The sequence below is a fragment of the Gigantopelta aegis genome, chromosome 3, assembly GCF_016097555.1.
Source record: "Gigantopelta aegis isolate Gae_Host chromosome 3, Gae_host_genome, whole genome shotgun sequence".
Taxonomy (NCBI): domain Eukaryota; kingdom Metazoa; phylum Mollusca; class Gastropoda; order Neomphalida; family Peltospiridae; genus Gigantopelta; species Gigantopelta aegis.
This window is the reverse complement of record NC_054701.1, coordinates 42,943-65,920: the sequence shown is the minus strand read 5'-3', so window position 1 is coordinate 65,920 and position 22,978 is coordinate 42,943. Positions and strand designations below refer to the sequence as shown.

The 22,978-nt window shown below is 33.9% G+C and overlaps 1 protein-coding gene across 1 annotated transcript in view; it reads left to right on the top strand.

Annotated features, from left to right (window-relative positions):
- Positions 1-22,978, top strand: part of LOC121391841 (tRNA (uracil-5-)-methyltransferase homolog A-like) — a 64,971-nt gene that overhangs the window by 20,402 nt on the left and 21,591 nt on the right. Inside the window, exon 2 of the mRNA XM_041523323.1 lies at positions 70-284. Coding sequence (XP_041379257.1) covers positions 102-284 — 183 coding nt within the window. The 5' untranslated portion in view covers positions 70-101. The remainder of the gene's footprint in view (positions 1-69; positions 285-22,978) is intronic.

The following is a 22,978-nucleotide window of genomic DNA, read 5'->3' as shown; positions in this document are numbered from 1 at the left end:
ATGTGCAAAAAGTGACTTGTCGATCTTAATACTGATATTCATGTTATTTTGTTTTCTTATTTTACACAGGTTATTGACACTTGACTCATCAACAGCGAAAGATGGAAATCGGAGAGACGCACGGCTCTCCATCGGGTGAACCTGCCGAAGAAGAGGAAGAAACCTGTCCAGAGACTACCGCTACCGATCCATTTGAGTACCTTGATCGAGGGGAGTTTACTTCGGAAAAATACAAAATCGAGATATCCAATCTTCCGAGACAGTGCAGAAAACACTGCTATGCTGTGAGTTTCATTCTTCTTGCAGGATTATACTGCTCAGTCAGGCTTTTGTTATGCGCATGTATGCACTTCGTGGTGGAGTTGCCTTGTTTAATTGTATTTAGATTTATAATTATATACTCATGAGTAGGTGGTCTCTCTGCAGAGGTTTACACAGTGTGTGTGTTTGTATGTCAGGGTCATATAGGCAGGGTTCTTCACAGACCGGTGCTAACTGCTTATTATGAACATTTCCTCAATAGCAGTCTTTGTTCACAGACCAGTGTTTCTGCCCAAAAGACATTTTTGGGTATGGCGCTATGGAATTGAATGCAACCACAATCAACAGGGGTTATGGGGGACCTCCCCAGAATGAAAATGGGTTAAGTTTAGGCTTAGGGTTAAGAAAATCATACAATAATTAGCACTGCACACCTGACCGTCAGTTCAGTTGGACATCATAGAATTCCTATAAAAAAATATCAGGTCACCCACAAAGAATGTATTTTTTCTCAAGCCAGAAATCCCTCCAAAATAAATAAAAACTTATAAGTAAATAATTAACATGTTATTGTTAAGTATCAAAATAAATTCTACATTGACACTGATTTAGATCCAAAAAGTTATTCCACCTGACATAATTAGCATCACTTCTCGCTACTCCATTTTCTAGCCGCGGTCCAAAAATCATGAATTTCAAATTGCAATTGCTACGAAAGTAATGCGTGGAACGTCATGAAATTTTTTGACCAATCAAAAAAGAGCTAACTATTTGCTACGCAGAGCTCAGTAAACTTCTGCAGGGAAAGGGAAAGTTTCAAAAACTATTCCAAAGTTACTGCACAATTCCCGCGTTATTTGTCCAAACATAAACAGTAAGTACACTTAATTAGATCGAGTAGACATTAACCATATAAGATTTATTGAAAAACTTAGTTTTTTAATTGCATGAGAACAGTTGAAACCGCCGGCACCGGCAAGTTTTGACACCACTGATTTAGCATGGAAGATCGGGCAAATCTATTGTGAACTGTATGGAGGGTCGTTTTTCTATCGATGTTGAAATTGCGGTCACGTGATCGGTTTCCGTCATTCTCATGAGACAATTGGAGTTTGTTGACATTTTTCAGCAATGGTGCCGATTTGAGGGGAGGAAGGGTATTTGTAGTGAAATGAACATTCCGATCCCAATGTTTACTTCATTATTTTGAATCTGAATTTATATACATGTTTTTATAGATTTTGATGCTGATGAACAGTAGGATAGTGCAAAATATAGGAGGGAACTTTGGGCTTTTGTCAATGTTTCATGCAGTGGGTCGGTTTGATGACATTGAATTGTCAGGCATGTCAGAGGTAATGGATTATATGCATGGCTGTTAACTGTCCGTCGTCAGAGAAATTGTGGAAATTATTTTTTCAGTCATTTTTTTTTTTTTTTTTTAATGAGAATCACTTAGGCCGTTTTCGGTTTCCATAATGTCAACCCAATCACTTCGGCCGTTTCCTTTGCCCCACTGACCCCCCTTTAGGTACCCATCGGATGGGTATAATCTACCAACGGCCCCATTCCCCTAACGTAAAATCCCAATCCAATATCAAACCTTTTCCCCAATTATGACCCAACGGTTTCCCAATAAAGATTCCCAAAGTTGCTCTCATCGTGAACACTTGAACTAATAAAAATGTTTACAAATTTAGCTAATAGTATATTTTTAAAAAACTGACATCAAAAAAGTTTCGTTTTGGTTTTCCGATTACGAACAAGTCTGACCTGGATATACAAATTAGGTGTATCTTGTTTTGATAGTCTGTTGTGTCGTAGTTTTTAGTAATAATGCCTACATTGTCTGATATAATACAGTTTTGGTAGAAGATCGCAACTTTTTGGTTTAATTCATCCATTTGCGTTAACACATATTTGGGATCTATCGCAACACGTCCAATCCACTATTTACATAGTCCGAACGGACGTAGAAAGTAAATTATTGACTTAATGTGCACCCTGCACTGTCATTTGCTGTGCTATTTTAAGCAGACGATCTTATTTTGTAAAAAGGTGTGTACATACGTTTCCTACTTTTTTTTTCTCCAAATATTTTATTATTTTATTTTATTTTTTTAAAAATAATTTTTGGTATGTTTTTTGTAATTAAAAAAACCCGTTACTACAGTAGTTGTAAATTAAGTGGAAAAACCCCTTTAATTTAAATGTGCTACTCACTCTCTTTGAAGTAATGGCCGTACCCGATGTCACATCATGTGACGAACAGCACGTGTGAGTTTAAACACTGTTACAATGTAATAGTTCTGCTGGGAGATTATTAGATTGCGTATTATAGATATTGAAACTTAATAAAGTTGATCCGGTCAAATATAACATTTACTGACCAGCGGTATGTTACTTCTTTATTATTTACAATTGAATAATGGGTCATTCGAGAACTACACAACGTGCACTGAGGAGAGTGGGAATTATGGGATCTGTGACAAAATGTAATTGGGGGGGGGGGGGGGGTGGAGTGAGGGTGGTTATTGTGCAACGTAATGTTAATTCATAAAGTAAAATGCAACCAGTCATTACCATTTTATGTTAAAATATATGTATTACTAAAGACCCCAAAGTAAAATATGACACGGTCACAAAACGTTACACGGGGAGGGGGGTTATTAAAACTGCAAGATTTTGTGTTACGTATTGTTAAATGGACACAAAGATCAACAAAAGACTATTCCACATTAGCGTATTGCAGTATCAGACATTGGCTTTTACCCCAATTTTTAACGACCCCCTCCAACTCCCATAATGAATTTGCAATAACACAAGGGCCACCCGATGTAAATGTATTTGAATATTTGATTTGCCGTCCATTAGCTGGCGGTCAAGCCTAAATAAATAATATCAGGTAATAATGCAAACTTTAAAAAAATGCCCGTAGCTTATGAAAGAACACCCCAACAAATGTCAGCCTAATAGGACTATTTCCATTAATATAGGTTCACTGCAGGACCCATCAAATTAATGTTTTTGTCCAATAAAAAAAATAACAGGGTGTGGGATGAGAGAAATACATGTTTAAAGTGGACTACAATTGTCATATAAAACATTACCATTTTGAATGCCCTGTACCTTGAAATTTCAGTCACAACATTTTACTTTTGTTAACAGCCATGTATATGTATATGTGTGTGAGGTGGGGGGTGGGGGTGGGTGTCTACAGAAATAAATTATCACAAGACAGTTATTGCTGGTGAAATGGAATGAATGAGTAGCTTCTCCTGCTGGCTATGTGGAACACATACAGTTTATTTACAAATCAGTGGTAAAATTAATCACTACATTTATTATTTCAAAATGGAAGGAAACATGAGAAATTCGAAAGATTCTATTTCTAGCTGCTTGCCTTTACCTCGTATTCCCTTTCTTCAGGTAGTAACATTTCCTTCCTTAGTTGAAATATGACCTGTGCTCCCAACCATATTATGGAAATTTAACACTTTTCTTCTGAGCAGCCATCTTAGATTTTAGTGACCAAACCCACTTTACCTTATTTTCTTTCATTTGATTGTGCAAGTTCTAGGTTGATATTTTAATTGAGCTCTTTGAGAGCTTCAGTTTGATATGATACATGCCATATAGATGTTGAATAAACTATTTTTCATGCACTGCAATGGCAGCATTCCATGCAAGGTGAAGTGGCCATCTTGGATTTTGGACGGTAATGCCCTCTTTCCATTGGCGGTAAACATTTTTTTTACATAACTCAGTGGAAAGAGCATATAAAAATATGTTATGGGGAGAAATTTGGTGCTTCTAGGACGTAACATAATTAAATGTCGAGAGAATACATTTTAAATTTGGGTAAAACAATAGAAAAAGTGCTAAGATTTTGATTATGACTTCTACCTAATTAGCTAAAGACAATGTACAAATGGTAAAATTCAATAAATATTAATAGAAATTTCATTTATAGGGTGTATACTACCAAATCAAATCCCATAGACGACAATAGTAACATATGTGGCTAAAAATCCTACCTGCAGCGTATCAATTGACATAAACACCACGGATATAAATACTACTACCCCTCAGAAAAAATTGGGGGTCAAGCTGCTTGTTTCTGAGATCAGGGGTGCACAAATCGGTTGTCCGCGCGCCCGGGACAACCAAAATATGTTGCGGGCAACCATTCTTTGTCAAACAGTTGCCCGACGGGCAACCAAGAAAATCATAAAAAAGTAAAATAAAAAACAAAACTTCACGACAGCCGGACAGTCACGGGCAATTCAAAAGTATCGAAACTGATAACTTGACTGACAGGCAATATAAATATCCACCCTAACGCTGCCATCCACTCTGCGTCCACCGTGCATGCTTTTGACGAGTTCAATGCAGACAGATATGTTTTAGAATGGTGGCTATTAGCAAAGGGCACAAGACATGTGAAAGGCTACAAACTACACCCAACAACCATCCAGTTCTGAGCTAAAAATTTGGCTTAGCCATTTTCTATCTTCCGATGTGAACAATCGGTTACATAATCTATCCGACCTAACATAATAATAATACCAAATATTAACAGGGATCTCGCGACTGGTAACGAGAAGAGGTGTCATCAAGAATTCAGCATAACAATGTTTGCTTATTTTAATAATCACAGTTATTAATTTTAACGGCAACATGTATGCATGAAAAGTCTGAAAAATCTGTAGCGTGTTATTTTAACTCTGTAAAGTCTTTGAGCCAAAGTAATAAAAACGGACCGAAATTGTGTGTCAGTTTCAATACACATGCTAGTTCAGGGCCAAAGACCAGTAGGCTAGACCGAGCAAAGCAAAAACGTCCACTAAACTGGTTTATGTGCTGTTAAACCCAATGTGCACGGCGGGAACCAATCACATGGTTCGCAAACGTTTGGAAAACGTTCGTTGGCTGTTCTCAGTGTGCATATAGGTCACGCTTGACAGTCAGCTGAGACTGTTGCACGTGTCAAAAGACATTGCTGCAGACATTAAACAATACGATTACATGCAAGTAAATCTTGATGTAAATTTGTGAGAAAAACCCCCACCACCAAATAGTTGTTAGCATCAATGAATACTTAATTGCTGTTTCATTTGTTTATTTCCGTTGTCTTTGTTAATTTCGCGATCGCGGGAAAGGAACATGCAGTATTTATACAAATTGCGGTTAAACATACACTGAATACAATTAGTTAAAAATAATCATGATATTTGTTACATAAAATATATAAATTTGTTGACTGTGAGGTGACATCTCAAAAAGATTTTAAAAAGACCGTAAAATTTGAATTCATTATCTTTTTAATCTAAACCTTTTGACGTAAATGGATAGTTGTCATAACGTGAAGTCAGCATTCTTAGGCTACGTATTTAACAAGCTGAAATCAACAACAAGCATTTAACACGACGCGGAAATCAACAAAATGGCCCAAATTACGAAATTGTTGGGGTGTGGAATAGATGGGTTACTTTAAAATACATTTAAAAGCAGTTCAAACCAAAATAAAGATTGCTATTTTACAGAAATAATAAGCACTGTTTAAAAAAAGAAGAAGAGTATTGGCTTTCAGATTTTTATTAATGCCATAGGCCTTAGAATTTTGGGTGTGTTTGCAGAGGGCATTGACTTCCAACTCTGCATATCTCCCCTCACCCACTGAAAAATCAAAGTAATATATTAACTGCCCCTACCCCCATTGCTGTCTTTGATTTTGATCGGGAATAATTTTGTTATTCAGATGTATTCCAGTTTGTACATAATTAGCTGAAAAAGATACATTTTCATATTCATATATAAATACTCTATACAGTACTACACAAAGTTTGGGTAAAACATTTTCATTATGGCAAATAAAAATCCCATTTGGCAATTTTTTTGGCAACAGGTATTTTTAATCCTGGATGAGCCCTGAGTTCAACAAAGTATTATGACTGTGACAGCCCAAGCGAGGTCGAACCACCTCTGTGTATCCATTCAGCTGATTGGGTTTTTTCTCGTTCCAACCAGTGCACAACAACCAGACAAATGCTGTGGTATGTGCCTTCCTGTCTGTGGGAAAGTGCATATAAAAGATTCCTTGCTGCATTAGGAAAAATATAGCGGGTTTCCTCTGACGACGACGAGTCAGAATTACCAAATGTTTGACATCCAATAGCCGATGATTAATTAATCAGTGTGCTCCAGTGGTGTCGTTAAACAAAACAAACTTTTTTCAGCCTAAGCGAAGTTGAGCTGTAGATAAATAATGTTAAAAAAGAAATAAAACTAAACTGATAAGTAATGATGATAATAAAAACATTTAAAATTTCAGTTTCATTTTAAAGACAGTTCAAAATTATATTCATAAACCTTTTTATGAAATGCGTGGGCAACCAAGAGATGGTGTTGGGCAACCAAACTTCAGCTACTTGTTGCCCACCGGGCAACTATCACAATTTCACATTTGTGCACCCCTGTTATGTCAAATGACACATCTATGTTCGAGCCACTAACTGTCTGACCACCAATAAAACTAAATTTGCGACAGTAAAACCACCGATATACAACCGCAAATCTGAAAACACAGTAGGGTTATCTCCAAAATAATAATAACAAAGGGTTATAGCTCAGATGTTTGGGGAAAGCCTGTCAGGCAACAATGTATTACATATCTGTTGGCGTCTCCAACTTGGTTGGGTACATTATAGGCCTACTTGACATGCATAACGTTGGGGTCCCATTGTCAGCACCATGGGCATCATAAACATTTCCTCACTAGCAGTCTTAGTTCACAGACCGGTGCCGACTGCTTCTTATAAACATTTCCTCACTAGCAGTCTTAGTTCACAGACCGGTGCCGACTGCTTGTCATAAACATTTCCTCACTAGCAGTCTTAGTTCACAGACCGGTGCCGACTGCTTGTCATAAACATTTCCTCACTAGCAGTCTTAGTTCACATACCGGTGCCGACTGCTTGTTATAAACATTTCCTCACTAGCAGTCTTAGTTCACAGACCGGTGCCGACTGCTTGTCATAAACATTTCCTCACTAGCAGTCTTAGTTCACATACTGGTGTCGACTGCTTCTTATAAACATTTCCTCACTAGCAGTCTTAGTTCACAGACCGGTGTCGACTGCTTGTCATAAACATTTCCTCACTAGCAGTCTTAGTTCACAGACCGGTGCCGACTGCTTGTCATAAACATTTCCTCACTAGCAGTCTTAGTTCACATACCGGTGTCGACTGCTTCTTATAAACATTTCCTCACTAGCAGTCTTAGTTCACAAACCGGTGTCGACTGCTTGTCATAAACATTTCCTCACTAGCAGTCTTAGTTCACAGACCGGTGCCGACTGCTTGTCATAAACATTTCCTCACTAGCAGTCTTAGTTCACAGACCGGTGTCGACTGCTTGTCATAAACATTTCCTCACTAGCAGTCTTAGTTCACAGACCGGTGTCAACTGCTTGTTATAAACATTTCCTCTCTTAGTGTTACCAAAGGTTCTATATAGCACAGAAGACTTCAGCTGGGGTTTAAGGTCTTTATTCAGGGATCACCTGGAGGGATGTGAAGATCCCGATGTACATGTAAAACATACATCAACATACATATATATATATATCTCTATAACGACCCTGGAATAACCAAAGGACATAAAATCAGTTACGTTTTCCAGGTTAAGTACAAATTACTTCAATATTATATTACCAATGTACATTTAATGCACAGACATTTCAATTCAGACTCAAATCAAATATAATTATAATTCAAAGGTTAATTTAATTATCACATCATTGCTATATCAGCATGTGTTAAGCACGTTATAAAATAATTATACAAATAAACACTTCTATGTATTCCATAGCACACATAATCATAAACATCATATACACATACACGTAAATATTTAACCTACCGACTGTGGGTCAGGTTGTTTGAATAATGATCTGGTTGAATTACATCATTGATAATCTGTCAACAAAATACCACTTATAAATATACACTCATAAAATATACACATAGAATATATTCATATCATATATACACTCAATACTAAAATAGATTAATAACTGATTTAGTTATTTACTTAATTTTATTATCATCAAACCTAATCACATATTCATTTAAGGGGACAAATATCCCAATAAATTATAAACATTATTAAACACTACTTTAACCCATTCGCTATAGAATACGTTTAATCAACTGCTTCCACAAGCTAAGTTCTAATTTAAGGCTTATCATAAAATATACATACACTAATCTATTTTACTACTTAAAACATATGGTTATATCTTAAAATAAATGTTTGTATTTACCTGTGTTGTTAATAATGGTGCTGTGCATAACTTGATCAACTATAAAAGTTGCAATGCAGAAAAACACCTCTGTATTGCTTAAATGTTTAAAAGTATCTGACTCCAGAGAACACCAGGTAACAATTTAAAAGAAACAATAGATGAGCTTACTATTGAACGATTACCTGGCCTGAACACTGAGTTGAGGGTGAACACAACCCAAGCTGACAATACCAAAGACACAGGAAAACAATAGAAACAAAATAAGAGACAGCTTTGTACTATTCAGAGTTAGAAAGAATAAAATATATGTAAACTGTTTTAAAATTGTCGTGTATGTGAAATGCAATTTAAAACATCCGGTTACAAACTCCCCTCCCAAATAAAATGATGTCCTCATCATTTGTCACAAACTAAGTCCATCAACTAAGTTGGTACCGGTACCTATAGCTATAAAAACTAGAACACAACAACAACCAGCATCAAGACATTTTTCAACAAAATATAAATATCAAAGACATGATGAACCAGTAAACAGACATCAGCAAAATACAAATGATAAGTTCAAGTATGTAAACACATCACAATTAAAAAATCATAATGCTTATACTACATTTCTATGTGTTGCTATGTACATGTACAGTTACAATCAAAGTGGGTGAGTTAATAGTCGGGCAGAATAAGGGCTATACCTTGAAGTATGGTACATACGATGTTTTATGGTGGTTTTATGTCATTTAGAGTCTCCTGATTCAGAAACTGCATGATGACACTTTGTCATCATTGAGCTATGACACTTTGTCATCATTGAGCTATGACACTTTGTCATCATTGAGCTATGACACTTTGTCATCATTGAGCTATTACACTTTGTCATCATTGAGCTATGACACTTTGTCATCATTGAGCTATGACACTTTGTCATCATTGAGCTATGACATTTTGTCATCATTGAGCTATGACATTTTGTCATCATTGAGCTATGACACTTTGTCATCATTGAGCTATGACATTTTGTCATCATTGAGCTATGACACTTTGTCATCATTGAGCTATGACATTTTGTCATCATTGAGCTATTTTTTTTACGGTCATTTTAAAAGCACCACCCAGGTTAAAAAAATACAGGGTTTTTTTTCTGTTAGACCCATTGCGTTATGCTCTAATGTTTTATTTGTACAATATTATTATAAGACCCATACCTATTTGGATACCTTTTACAAACACTAAAGAATAATACAACAAACCCACACTATAGCAACATTTCAGGGGCTTTTGCTGACGGCCATCTTGGTTTTCAAAATGACCGCCATTTAAACATTTGTTTTTACAATATTACCGCACCCAGGCAAATAAAACAAGTATTTTAAGTTATATACAGGTAGGTGGGCATGCTTTCACTACACAAGCAAGACTAGTTGTAATCTGTGTTGGTCAATATGAAAATGGTAACATTTTGGGGGAACGATTTTCATAGAAGAAAGTTAAAAATAACAGATCTAAAAATAAAAATCCCAATTTAATCTAATTTACACCTGGCAAGGAACATGATATTTTGACATAATTTCTGAAATTAAACAATGATATTATGTCTAATGTCTATAATATACTTTAAGAGTATTTCCATGCAATTGTGCCAGAGTAATATTCTGTACTTGCATTAAAGGGATTGGACTATCCTCAGTTTGTAGCCGTTTCAAAACGTTTTCGACAAATAAAATATTAATGCATTATTAAAATTAAATTTTATTTATTTATGTGTTTTGCTTAGAATATGATTATCTCTATAATCCATGTATTTCTGGACATTGTAATGTTTTGTATCTCAATATCGATTTTTGTCTAAAATAATTTCGAAGGTAAAAATTTATAATTTTTTCCAACAACCAAACGAAATTTTATAACATTGCGACCAAAAGTCATTCCAAATTTATTCGTATAATTTTTTATATGTAAAACATTTTAAGTTAAGATAGTGTTTTAAAAGACCTGAAAAAGCAGGATGTGTGTTTATATTGTTGGTGGGGCAGGCTGATGTTTGCCCGATTTAAATACAAATGCACGAATATGGATACCAACGTTTATTTATATTAGCATTACTGTCAAACAGATTACAAGTAATATTGTGGTTAAAATGATGGAAATACATGATAAACACATTTCAGGCTAACTCATTCTACCCGAATATCTCTATTGTTTTTGCCCGAATTTGAGGAATTTCCCCCAGCATACGGTGGGCAGTTGCTCCCTGCCCCCATCACGTAGGCTTATGGGAACAAACAGAAGTCTTGCTAGATCTGAAAACACAGGTCAGTCTCTTTGATAAACTTTAGAACCAGAACCCAAAATGTTACCAATTTTGATATGTCATATACTAAAAATATTGTAATATATAACAGGCTATCTGTTTAAAAGAAATGTATATCTTGGTTATCTGGTCCAAAACCAACCTGGAAATAGGTTGTTAAATTAATAAAATCACCTGAATCACATGCATCATATATCAGGTGAAATTATTTACATACGTAAATGCAGGCATAAGCCGATAGCTGTCGATTTTCATTGGCTATGGAATGTTTGCATTGCATTGTTACGCTATGCATCTTAAATACGGTACAGATTAAATAACTGTTAACACTAGGGATGTTTTCCTCTAAATAATCTGAGAAATTTAGTTTTAAATACTTATAATAATAATAATAAAATTCTTTATTTTCAGAGGGTAAACACATTCAGTACACGGTGACTGGTCTCCCATGAGGCCATCTCTAATCTATACATGATATTATACATACATTCATACAAACAACAGCAACATACATGTAATATATATATGTATAGCATGAGAAACAATAGCACATATTATGAATATTTAAATAATATTTAAATCAATTTGTTAAGAAACTTGAGTTAGTGATAACTCAATACATCATAATTATTTTAACAAACACAAAATCAACAACAAAGGTATATCTTAAAATTGATTATTTGAATAGTGCTTAAAATAGCTGGATTTGAATGAGACGAGGATTGAGAATATTTTATCTTTGAAGGTAGTGTGTTCCACAGTTTAGCACCCCTGCATGAAAAACTATGGCAATAAAATTCTGTTCTTGGTTTTAATTCATAAAGATGATTATGTTGAATTGACCTCAGATTTAAGGAGTGAATTTCTGAAGTTGTTTGAAACATTGTTTCTAGATATGTTGAGGATTTTGTAAACAAACTGGCAGGTTCTAAAGTCAATTCTCTCTTTGATTTTAAGCCATTTGAGAGAGTTGATTATTTCTGCAGTGGACGTTTCTTTGCTTTTTTCAGTAATAAGTCTTGCAGCTTGATTTTGGATTTTTTGAAGTTTTCCTATAGAATGTTTTGAACAGGTTCCCCAAATTGTGGAGCAATAGTCTAAGTGAGGTAATATGTAAGAGCTGTAGAATATTAATCTGGTCTTTTGGTCAAGATATTTTCTGTTCTGTAGAAAAATTATTAATAAATAAGAAGATTTTTTAATAATGGCATTTATGTGGTTAGCCCATGTCAGTGTTGGGTCAATGTATACACCAAGAAGTTTTTCAGAAGTGGAACATTGCACTGGTATGTGATCTACATATACAGTCAATGCTGTTGAGGTTTCTGCAATCGAGGTCATTTTTTTAGAAGAACCAATAAGCATGATTTTAGTTTTATTTAAGTTAAGAGACATCTTATTATGGTTGCACCAAAGACTCACCTCATTCAAATCTAACTGGACATGTTTTTCTAACAGAGATATGTCATCAGCTACAGATGTGGAGCTTACATCATCAGCAAACAGATCCATGACACAATGTTTTGCATAGAGTGGCAGATCATTGATATATAATGCAAACAAAGTGGGGCCAAGTACTGATCCCTGTGGGATGCCATATGAGAGATTAAGAGGATCAGATCGGGCTTTGCCAAGAACAACAGTTTGTTTTCTACCTGAGAGATATGATTCAAACCATTTTAGAGATTTTGAATCAAAGTGATAGATGCTTAGTTTCTTCATGAGTATATCATGATCTAGATGTCAAATGCTTTTTTTAAATCAATGAATGTAGCTGAGACAAATTTACCATCATCTACTGACTTTTGCCAATTATTAACAATTCTAAGTAGAGCTGTTTCACAGGAATGTTTGGTTCTAAATCCAGACTGGTATTCATAAAGGAGTTTGTATTCTTCAAAGAATTCAGATAATGCTTTATGCACATGTTTTTCCATTATTTTAGACATTATTGGCAATATAGAAATTGGTCTAAAGTTTTCACACTTTTGTCTATCCCCAGTTTTAAATAATGGAGTTATTTTTGCATGTTTCCATTGCTCAGGAAATATCTGTGATGTTATGCTGTTGTTGATGATGGTTACAAGTGATGGGGTTATAACAGCTGCAGCCAATTTAACAAAGTGTGGTCCTATGTCATCCAATCCCATTGATTTTTTTACATCACAGTTCTGAAGTTGTTCAAATACAAATGCACTTGAGACTAGTGGAATGGTGAACTTGACAGTACTTGGTATTTTACTATCAACAAAATCTGATAATTGTTTAAAGGTGTTATTGGAAGATGTAATGGTTGATTTTGCCTGTTCAATTACATTGATAAAATAATGATTAAAGTGATTACATATGTTTTGTTTGTTTATTACTTGGTGGTTGCTGTCATCCTTAACCTTTAGACTACTGGATTAATTTTTAACAAAAACCACGTTGAGTGGGTACAAGTTTATAATTTTTACTCACATATATTCACTTAAATGTTTCATAAATACATGAAATAAAGTTCATATATGAATCGGTAAGTATTATTTTCGTGTCTTTTTTTGTAATTTTTATTATTTTAGATCGGCTAATGGTGATTAAAATTAAGCAAAAAATCGAAAAAGTTGCGTTTACTTACGGGCATTTGTGGCCAGCTGTCCAGTATTTATGTCCATTATTCCCGATAACAGTGGTTTTCTGACCAGATTTTTTTTTTAAACCCGAACTACGATTCATATTGCAATATTTGGTAATTTTTGTTGTTGGTAAAACGATCAAATTTATTATCAAATTAGCTGTTACAATCAGCTATCGATCCCTGAAAATTACCGCGACGTGCCGCCATTGTTGTCAAGCGAAAATACTTGCCGAAAACCACTTTTTGAACTCAAAATTTCAAGGTATTTTCAATAGAAAGAATCTAAACAAAAACCACCATTTTGAAAAAAAATCTTTTTTCTTTAATTATATTTCCATTTCCGGTGAGTGTCGTGTGCAAAACGGCAGGAAATATGAATTGGAGAATGCACTGTGTACAGTGTACAGTATATCGACTGACGTGACGTTGGGCGAGATATCTCGCCTGCAGTAGTCAGAAGATTAATGGAGGCTATGGAAGTGTTATCTTTGGGATTAAGATTTCGAAGAATTTTGTGAATGGCAGCTGGGTTTGATGTGTTTTCTTTAACAGCATTTCGCAGGTAGTTTGTTTTAGCTTTGTCAATCAATGAGTTGACTATATTACGCCAATATTTGAATTGCCGTTCTTTTTGTTGTTTTTTGCAAAGGTCTCTCATTTTCATAGCATGGTTATTCACTACTTCAGTTAAACAGGCACAGAGAGTATTGAGAGCAGTACTGGGGTCAGATACATTACTTCCTGGTTCAAGAGTATTTGATAAGTCATTCAAAAAGTGACTCTGGTCAAAATGGGAAGTGGTCACTTATTCCAAGTTTGGGTACAAAGCAGCGATTAACCTTTGCTTTGCTTGTAACATAAACATGATCAATAAGTGTTGAAGAATTTTCCGTAACTCTTGTTGGCTCATTAATTATTTGCTCTAGATTATATGCTTTACAGATATTAATAAATTCAGAATGTTTTGATGTTAGCAGGTCTATATTAAAATCACCCATTATAATCAGTTCTTTGTTAAGTGTGATAGCTTTTTCTATATTGGCATGAAATTGTTCAAACCATATAATCTTGGCATTTGGTGGTCGATAAAGAAAAGCCACAAGAATAGATTTAGATTTATATGGAAGTATTTCCAACCATATTACTTCAAGTTCATCGCTGTCTAAATCCACTCTTCTGGTGTAGGCAAGATGCATAGCTATATAAGCAATAACACCACCGCCATGTTTGTGAGTTCTCTCGCGTTTTTCTGGTTTATGAAACCCATTGATATTTAATATGCTGTCTGGCATTATGTTGTTTAGTTTGCTTTCTGTTAGACCTAGAATACTGACATCTTGAGCAAGTAGACTAACTTGATAAAATTTTGATCTTATACCTTGGATGTTAAGATGTGCTATTGTTAACCCTTTTGCAGATTCAAAACCAAAACATATAGTGTCGTCATTGTATATCCAGGAAACATCAGGAACAACATTTATCTGAGTAAACTTGAATGGTATCAGGCAGAAGAGTACATTTATCTCCTAGCTTTTCAAATGCATCATTTTCAATATATGAAATAATATGTAAATAATGAAGACACATGTTAACATTCATAAAACCAACTGGTAATTTTGCTTGAAATATCGTTCTGTGCATGTCCCTGAGCTCATTCAGAGGTACATGTACTTTCATTTAACGAAGCTGTAAGTTTTTAGCATATGGCTGTATACCCTCGTGACTTTCATAACCTCTTTTGGAATCTGTGCAGAAATATTGTTCTCGTCAGACACACCGGTACAATGACTGCGTGTGTTGTTTATAATTTCGGATATATTCACATTCAGATCTGGTGATCGGCAACTTTTCACAGCATGCCTTGTAGATTTGCTAGCTTGATGTGCTCAGCCAGAGCAACCTTTAGAATTTATTACTTGTGAAGATGGTGTGTTTCAAACAAATGTTACATTGTTTTGTTTTGTATAGCAAACTACCAAACCGTTGTTATACATGTACATGCATACCGGTATGTACCTTCAGACCATTGCTGCAACATTACTGAAACAGCCCTTAATAAAGAGGCAGCTGTCTGGGTTACATCAATTGATGTCATATACTGCAAGTACTTGGACAGATTGGTCTCCCAAGTTTTTTTTTAAGCTGTGGCATTAATGTTAATCACTTGACCTTAGGCTTTTGTCATGTAAATTTGAAGAAAATATTGCCACTTCCAGCAGAAGTATACCAGCAATGTGTTTTTGTTTTTTCTTTTTGTCTTGGTGACAAATCTCTCCAGTTCCTTGCAGTGTATGCTGTTATACGATGTGACACCATCACCTACTACATACATACATGCATACATGTATGTATGTACTGACAAGTAAAAGAAACATTCCCAAAATCAAAAGTCTGCTTCCTACTCATCTTATATTGACTGAGTACATCAAGCAAGTTAAAACCATGATGTGGAAAGCTGACGATTAACATTATAAATGGCATACCCAGTCATTGTACTGGTGTGTGCTCTACCAAAGCTTATGGAATAATGGTATGTGACTGCTTTGCTAAAATGTCTGCTCAGGAATAACTGTTAATGTCAAGGGTTATCGTGCACCATTTTCTGACAATGTATGGCACACCGGACATTTGTAATACTCCTAAAGACTATACATGATGAAAATTACACTGATGAAGAACAGTAATGACATCGTAAATGTATATCACATTTTACAGTATAAATTGTATTTCAAAGAAGGAGGTTGCTAATTAAAATTTGGTGATTATTTTAGGACTTCGTATTCAAAATAAAACCTTTTCCCATAAAGTCTGACAAAAATATGCATTAATCTACTAATGTATAAAAGTAGTATAAACATTTAAAAGTGTGTGATGTGATAATTATGAATCTTCCATTAGCATATTAAACATGGTATCTCTTCAAAAAAATGTTTCCAAAAGAAGTTAAAATAGTCGTGAGTGTATTCAACCATGAATCACTGTAAAGTGTTTTGTCTACAGAGTATGGTTTCAGCACGATCTGTAGTAAGACTGCAAGTATTTTAGCATGCACTAGTACATGCGCTACAGCTTCCATAAACGAAGGAAGATCTGAATAAGCACAAAGATGTGCATATAATGATATTTAAAGCAAGGAATCGTATAAGTATTTTACAAAAATATTGATGAGATTAAAACTTCCCTTTCTAAACACTATCATAAATATGTTATGTCATCTGTACCATGTTTAATGTGCAAAATGTGATTCCGTAAACGTTATATTAGCCAATGAAATTTGACAGCTACCGGTCTGTTTTAATATGCCTGCATTTACATATGTAAGAAAGTTCACCTTATATATCATACATGTGATGCAGATAATTTTATATAGCTACGTCTCAAATTTTTATAAGAAATATTGTTTTTCTAGTAAAATGTATTTTGAAAGATGCTGTTTCAAGTGGTCCTTGAACATATAATCAATGAATACAATTGTTATTTTACAATAGTTTTAATATATATTATCTCGCCTTCATGTAAAATTCTTTAATCTCATTGGTTGTTTGCCGTTGGACAAATCCCTTATACCCCTGTGGGCGGAGCCAAATTCTCTTATACCCCGTCTTTAATTTCCAACAGTTTCCAACCACCCCAGTTAATGCTATAAAGCAATAATTAGATTATAAATAACATTGATAATCAATCAAATATACATAATTAATTTTATTTTTACTATAAAATACACTATTTCAATACTTTTAAAAGCTGCAATGTTGAGCTGGACCACCTAATTACGGTCGTGGTGTTATTGTATTAATACAAGATTAGCAATTTTTTTTTTTTTTTTTTTTTTTTTTTTTTTACTACATACATGTACATTTCTGATTTAAAAAAAAAGGTTTTTTTTTTTTTTTTTTTTTTTTTTTTTTTTATATTAATATCTGTTTCAGACAATTTCGTATTACAAACATTTGAAGTTAAAAACTCATTTATCGATGGAACTATTTTTCGTCACTGGCAAGTGGTTTCATTCGCGTCCACGTGGTACGGCTCCGTTAATAAATTGTTAACAATTATTGTCTGGTGTTATTTTGATTATTTGGCTATTGGCCTATGGTTTAACATGTCGGCAAGATAAATTCGTTGTAGAAGCATCTCTCGGGGTATATGGCTTTTTATGTACCCTCTGTGTGCTCTTTTACCCCCTTGCCTTCGGCGAGGGGGTAAAAGAGCACACAGAGGGTACATAAAAAGCCATATACCCCTCGTGATGCTTCTACAACTTATAATATACAGATTACAAATATTCGTGTATATTTATTGATCATGGAATCATGTCTAACTACCTTTATACCACTTTAAAACAAAGTTTAGTTTTGGCTGGGTGTGGTAGTATTGAAAAAATAAAATTTGCAATGGTGGCCATTTTGAAAACCAAGATGGCTACTAGTAAACTCCACTTTCATGTTGCTATATATTTTTTTATTTATTCTTTAATGTTTGTATAAATGTATCTAAATAGTGAGAAGTCTTGTAATAACTTGGTACCTATAGGATATTATAGCATGACACAATAAGCCTAACTGAAAAACAGTAATGTTTTGGCCTGGGGGAGGTGTTTTTAAAATGGCCGTAAAAAAAATTGCTCAATGATGATAAAGTGTCATCATGCAGTTTCCGATTCAGGATACCCTAAATGACATAAAACCACCATGAAACATCGTATGTACTCTAGTTCAAGATTAGGTCAAATTTTGGCATCTGGCAACCCGACTATAAATTACAAATGGGAGTTACATACATGTACATATATAAAAGATGTTTGGCATTGGTAATCTAAATATACAAAATTAATAACTTACATAATTAGTGAATACTAAATTAATCTGAAAAAAATAAATTATAATCAGACTTTAGCCTGTTATTAATAAAGAGTGATTCAAATTGAATGCACTATTTATTAAGCACTGACTGAAATAATAAACATAACTAGGAATCACATTATCTAAACAGAAAACGAAATATGTCAAACTATTAAATAGCAACCTTAAATCTATTTAAATGGAGAGTTCAAAAACAAAACAAAACTTTGTCAAAGTAAATAAATTAAATTAAAGTGAAAGCAATTAAGAAATGTAATTATACAAGTGTGTATATATCTTTAGAGACAATATCCCTACTGTTTAACAACAACAAAAATAAACAAAGCTAAACTAAACTAAAAACAAAATTCAAATTTAAATTTAAATTTAAATAATTAAACACAAGTTATTCAAATTAAATTTATTTTAATGTTAAACAAAAATATTATGTTACTAATATTTAAATCTAAACTGTCTTCAAACACTTATCACCAAGTTTTGTTATTTTTCGGGCCCATTAAAAAACCAAGATGGCTGCCCTGGCCTCTGATAGACTGAGACATTCTTTACTTCTTTTCAAGGTCCACCAGGCAGGTTTCAATCACCCTGGCCTCTGATTAACTGAGACCTTTTCAGTTCTTAAGTTCCACCAGCCAGGTTTCAATCAACCTTGGCCCAAGTGATCCTCTTATGGCACTTACCAAGAGTTGTTATTTTTCGGGCAGTTTCAAAATCCAAGGTGGCCACTCTGGCCTTTGATTGAATGAGTTGTTTTTGACTTCTCAAGGTCCACATACAAGCAGATTTCAACCAGATCTATTCCAAATTATCCTCTCATGGACCTGACAAAGTATTGCTATTTTTTGGACTTGTTCAAAATCCAAGATGGCCACCCTGGCTCACACATTTTCAGTGTCTTCTCAGATTCCACCAGGCAGATTTCAACCAAATATTGCCCAAGTCATCCTCTCATGGCCATGCATATGTTGTTATTTTTAGGCCCAATTGAAAATCCAATAATTACAAGAATCCAATTTTAACCAGATTACATCATCATGCACATGTATTAACCCGTAGAGTGCTGCAGACGTGTATACACATTCTAGGTTAAGTATTATAACGTCACATGGAACCGTCATCATAGCGTTGCTATGGTTTGACTGTTTTAATTTTTTTACATATGAAAACGTTAATGGATAATTATTAATAGGTGCATAAAATCCTCAAAGATATAGACAACTGACAACTGAGAATCGGTGTTTATTGCAAATTTAAAAAAAATAAAAAAATAAAGATGCATTTGTTTTTAATCTATGATGTTGCAGTTTTTATTTCTCTATGTAGGCCTACCCACATGCTACAACGAACTGTATTATACATTGCTATATCACCAGAATTACAAGAACAGTGTATTTTCACTTCGAAATATTTAATACTCAAGCGTAGTTGTATGGAACACGTCCAAAAGGACATTCGCACCATTTTCGACATCTGATCACGTGATGTCATTGTTTCCTCTTTCCCAATCGATTTCAAAAAAATGATTTGTTGATGTTATATTAGATGTTATAAAGCAGTTGATATTTATTACAAAAATTGATCATTTGACAGCACAAGTGCCACTTCCTTTTATCACGAAAGATGTCAATAGCGCTAACGTATCAACGAATATTAGTGTTGTGTTGTTTTATTTTTCTTTTGTGTTTGTGTTTTTTCTTCTTTCCTTATTTTTAATTTTTTGTTTGTTTGTTTTTGTTTGGATATACAATTATTATTAAATCATCAAGTTATTATTGTTGTACTTCATAAAAAATCACTAAACTGTATGGTACGGTAATGCAGTGTAATTTTGCATGCGATTTACAGGCCTATATAGCTATTCACAAGATGAATTGCCTAAACAGAAATAAATAACAATAAGAATTGTTTTTGTTGCACTAATAAAGGTGAACTGCATTCACGCTTGATACTGTTTCTCTCCCCAATCCCATCAAATCACTCTTACATTAAACGAAACTACTGGTAGGTTATGTATTCTCAGAAGTTCGGGAAGGCCGATAGGACTGCAGAGGGGATTGCTTTGAACTTCCTCAATTTTAGGAACCAATCACAAAATCCGAACATATATGTCACGCATATAATTACGGAGCGGCAAGGCGCTGCATTTGCATAGTCCAGTAGATGTGGTTATGCTTGTATGCAGGCATTTTAACAAGGAGGGGAGAGGGGGGTTCTTACTCTGACGAGCAGTTTTTAGGGGTCATGCTCCGGAAAATATATTGGGAGGGGAGGGGTGGGGGGGGGGGGGGGTGTGTGTGTGTGTGTGGAAGAGAAACATTTCCTTGAATATGGAGGGATTTCCACCCTGAAACCCTACCCTGCACGTGTGCCTGAACCGATACAAAGTTTCGTTACTATATTTTAATAAAGATTTAAAGAGATTTGAAAAAAGAATAAAGATTTGTGGAAATAATCCCCTAACGTGGGATAAAATTTTCTGTTCATTTTATTTTTATATTCTTCAAATGAATCCATCACATTGACATCGCTAACTGATAAAAGTAGTTTCGTTTTTATAAAGGCAGTCAAAATGTTTCGTACTTTTTTCTTTATATTATTATTATTTATTTAAAAAAAAATGTATTCTGATAACGTCTTTGTAAGTTAAAAGTAGTTATTACAGTAGTTGTAAATTAAGTGAAAACACTAATTAAAATGTGCTACTTCCTATTTTTGAAGTAATGTCCGTGCTCATTATGTAAAGTTATGTGTCGAACAGCACATGCGTGTTTGCACACAGTTAATAGTTCTGCTCAGTGCCATTAAATTGCTAGCTGATATGAAGGGGAACTACATATCATGTAGGGGAACTAAGCCTACATATCAGTATCAATAAGGGGAGGGCTGGAGGTGACTCAAGCTATTAGATTACGTGTCGATCCGGTCAAAAATGTACATTTATCGACCAGAGATATTACTTTATTATTTACGATTGACTAATGGGGCCATTCGACACATTTTGCCAGGCCAGCGACAGATCGAAGGTGGAATTTTTTTTTTTAGGGGGTTTTGGGGTATACTCCCTCGTAAAGTTTTAAAAACTAGATGACCTGAAATACAATTTCCTGCATTCTACAAATAAAATTCATCTTTGCCTTAAGATTTACTACAATATTATCTTTTAAAAACTAGATGACCTGAAATACAATTTCCTGCATTCTACAAATAACATTCATCTTTGCCTTAAGATTTACTACAATATTATCTTTTAAAAACTAGATGACCTGAAATACAATTTCCTGCATTCTACAAATAACATTCATCTTTGCCTTAAGATTTACTACAGTATTATCTTTTAAAAACTAGATGACCTGAAATACAATTTCCTGCATTCTACAAATAACATTGCCAGGCCTTTTAAAAACTAGATGACCTGAAATACAATTTCCTGCATTCTACAAATAACATTCATCTTTGCCTTAAGATTTACTACAGTATTATCTTTTAAAAACTAGATGACCTGAAATACAATTTCCTGCATTCTACAAATAATCTTTGCCTTAAGATTCATCTTTGCCTTAAGATTTACTACATCTTTATTATCTTTTAAAAACTAGATGACCTGAAATACAATTTCCTGCATTCTACAAATAACATTCATCTTTGCCTTAAGATTTACTACAGTATTATCTTTTAAAAACTAGATGACCTGAAATACAATTTCCTGCATTCTACAAATAACATTCATCTTTGCCTTAAGATTTACTACAGTATTATCTTTTAAAAACTAGATGACCTGAAATACAATTTCCTGCATTCTACAAATAACATTCATCTTTGCCTTAAGATTTACTACAATATTATCTTTTAAAAACTAGATGACCTGAAATACAATTTCCTGCATTCTACAAATAACATTCATCTTTGCCTTAAGATTTACTACAGTATTATACTTTTAAAAACTAGATGACCTGAAATACAATTTCCTGCATTCTACAAATAACATTCATCTTTGCCTTAAGATTTACTACAGTATTATCTTTTAAAAACTAGATGACCTGAAATACAATTTCCTGCATTCTACAAATAACATTCATCTTTATTATCTTTTAAAAACTAGATGACCTGAAATACAATTTCCTGCATTCTACAAATAACATTCATCTTTGCCTTAAGATTTACTACAATATTATCTTTTAAAAACTAGATGACCTGAAATACAATTTCCTGCATTCTACAAATAACATTCATCTTTGCCTTAAGATTTACTACAATATTATCTTTTAAAAACTAGATGACCTGAAATACAATTTCCTGCATTCTACAAATAACATTTATCTTTGCCTTAAGATTTACTACAATATTATCTTTTAAAAACTAGATGACCTGAAATACAATTTCCTGCATTCTACAAATAAAATTCATCTTTGCCTTAAGATTTACTACAATATTATCTTTTAAAAACTAGATGACCTGAAATACAATTTCCTGCATTCTACAAATAACATTCATCTTTGCCTTAAGATTTACTACAGTATTATCTTTTAAAAACTAGATGACCTGAAATACAATTTCCTGCATTCTACAAATAACATTCATCTTTGCCTTAAGATTTACTACAATATTATCTTTTAAAAACTAGATG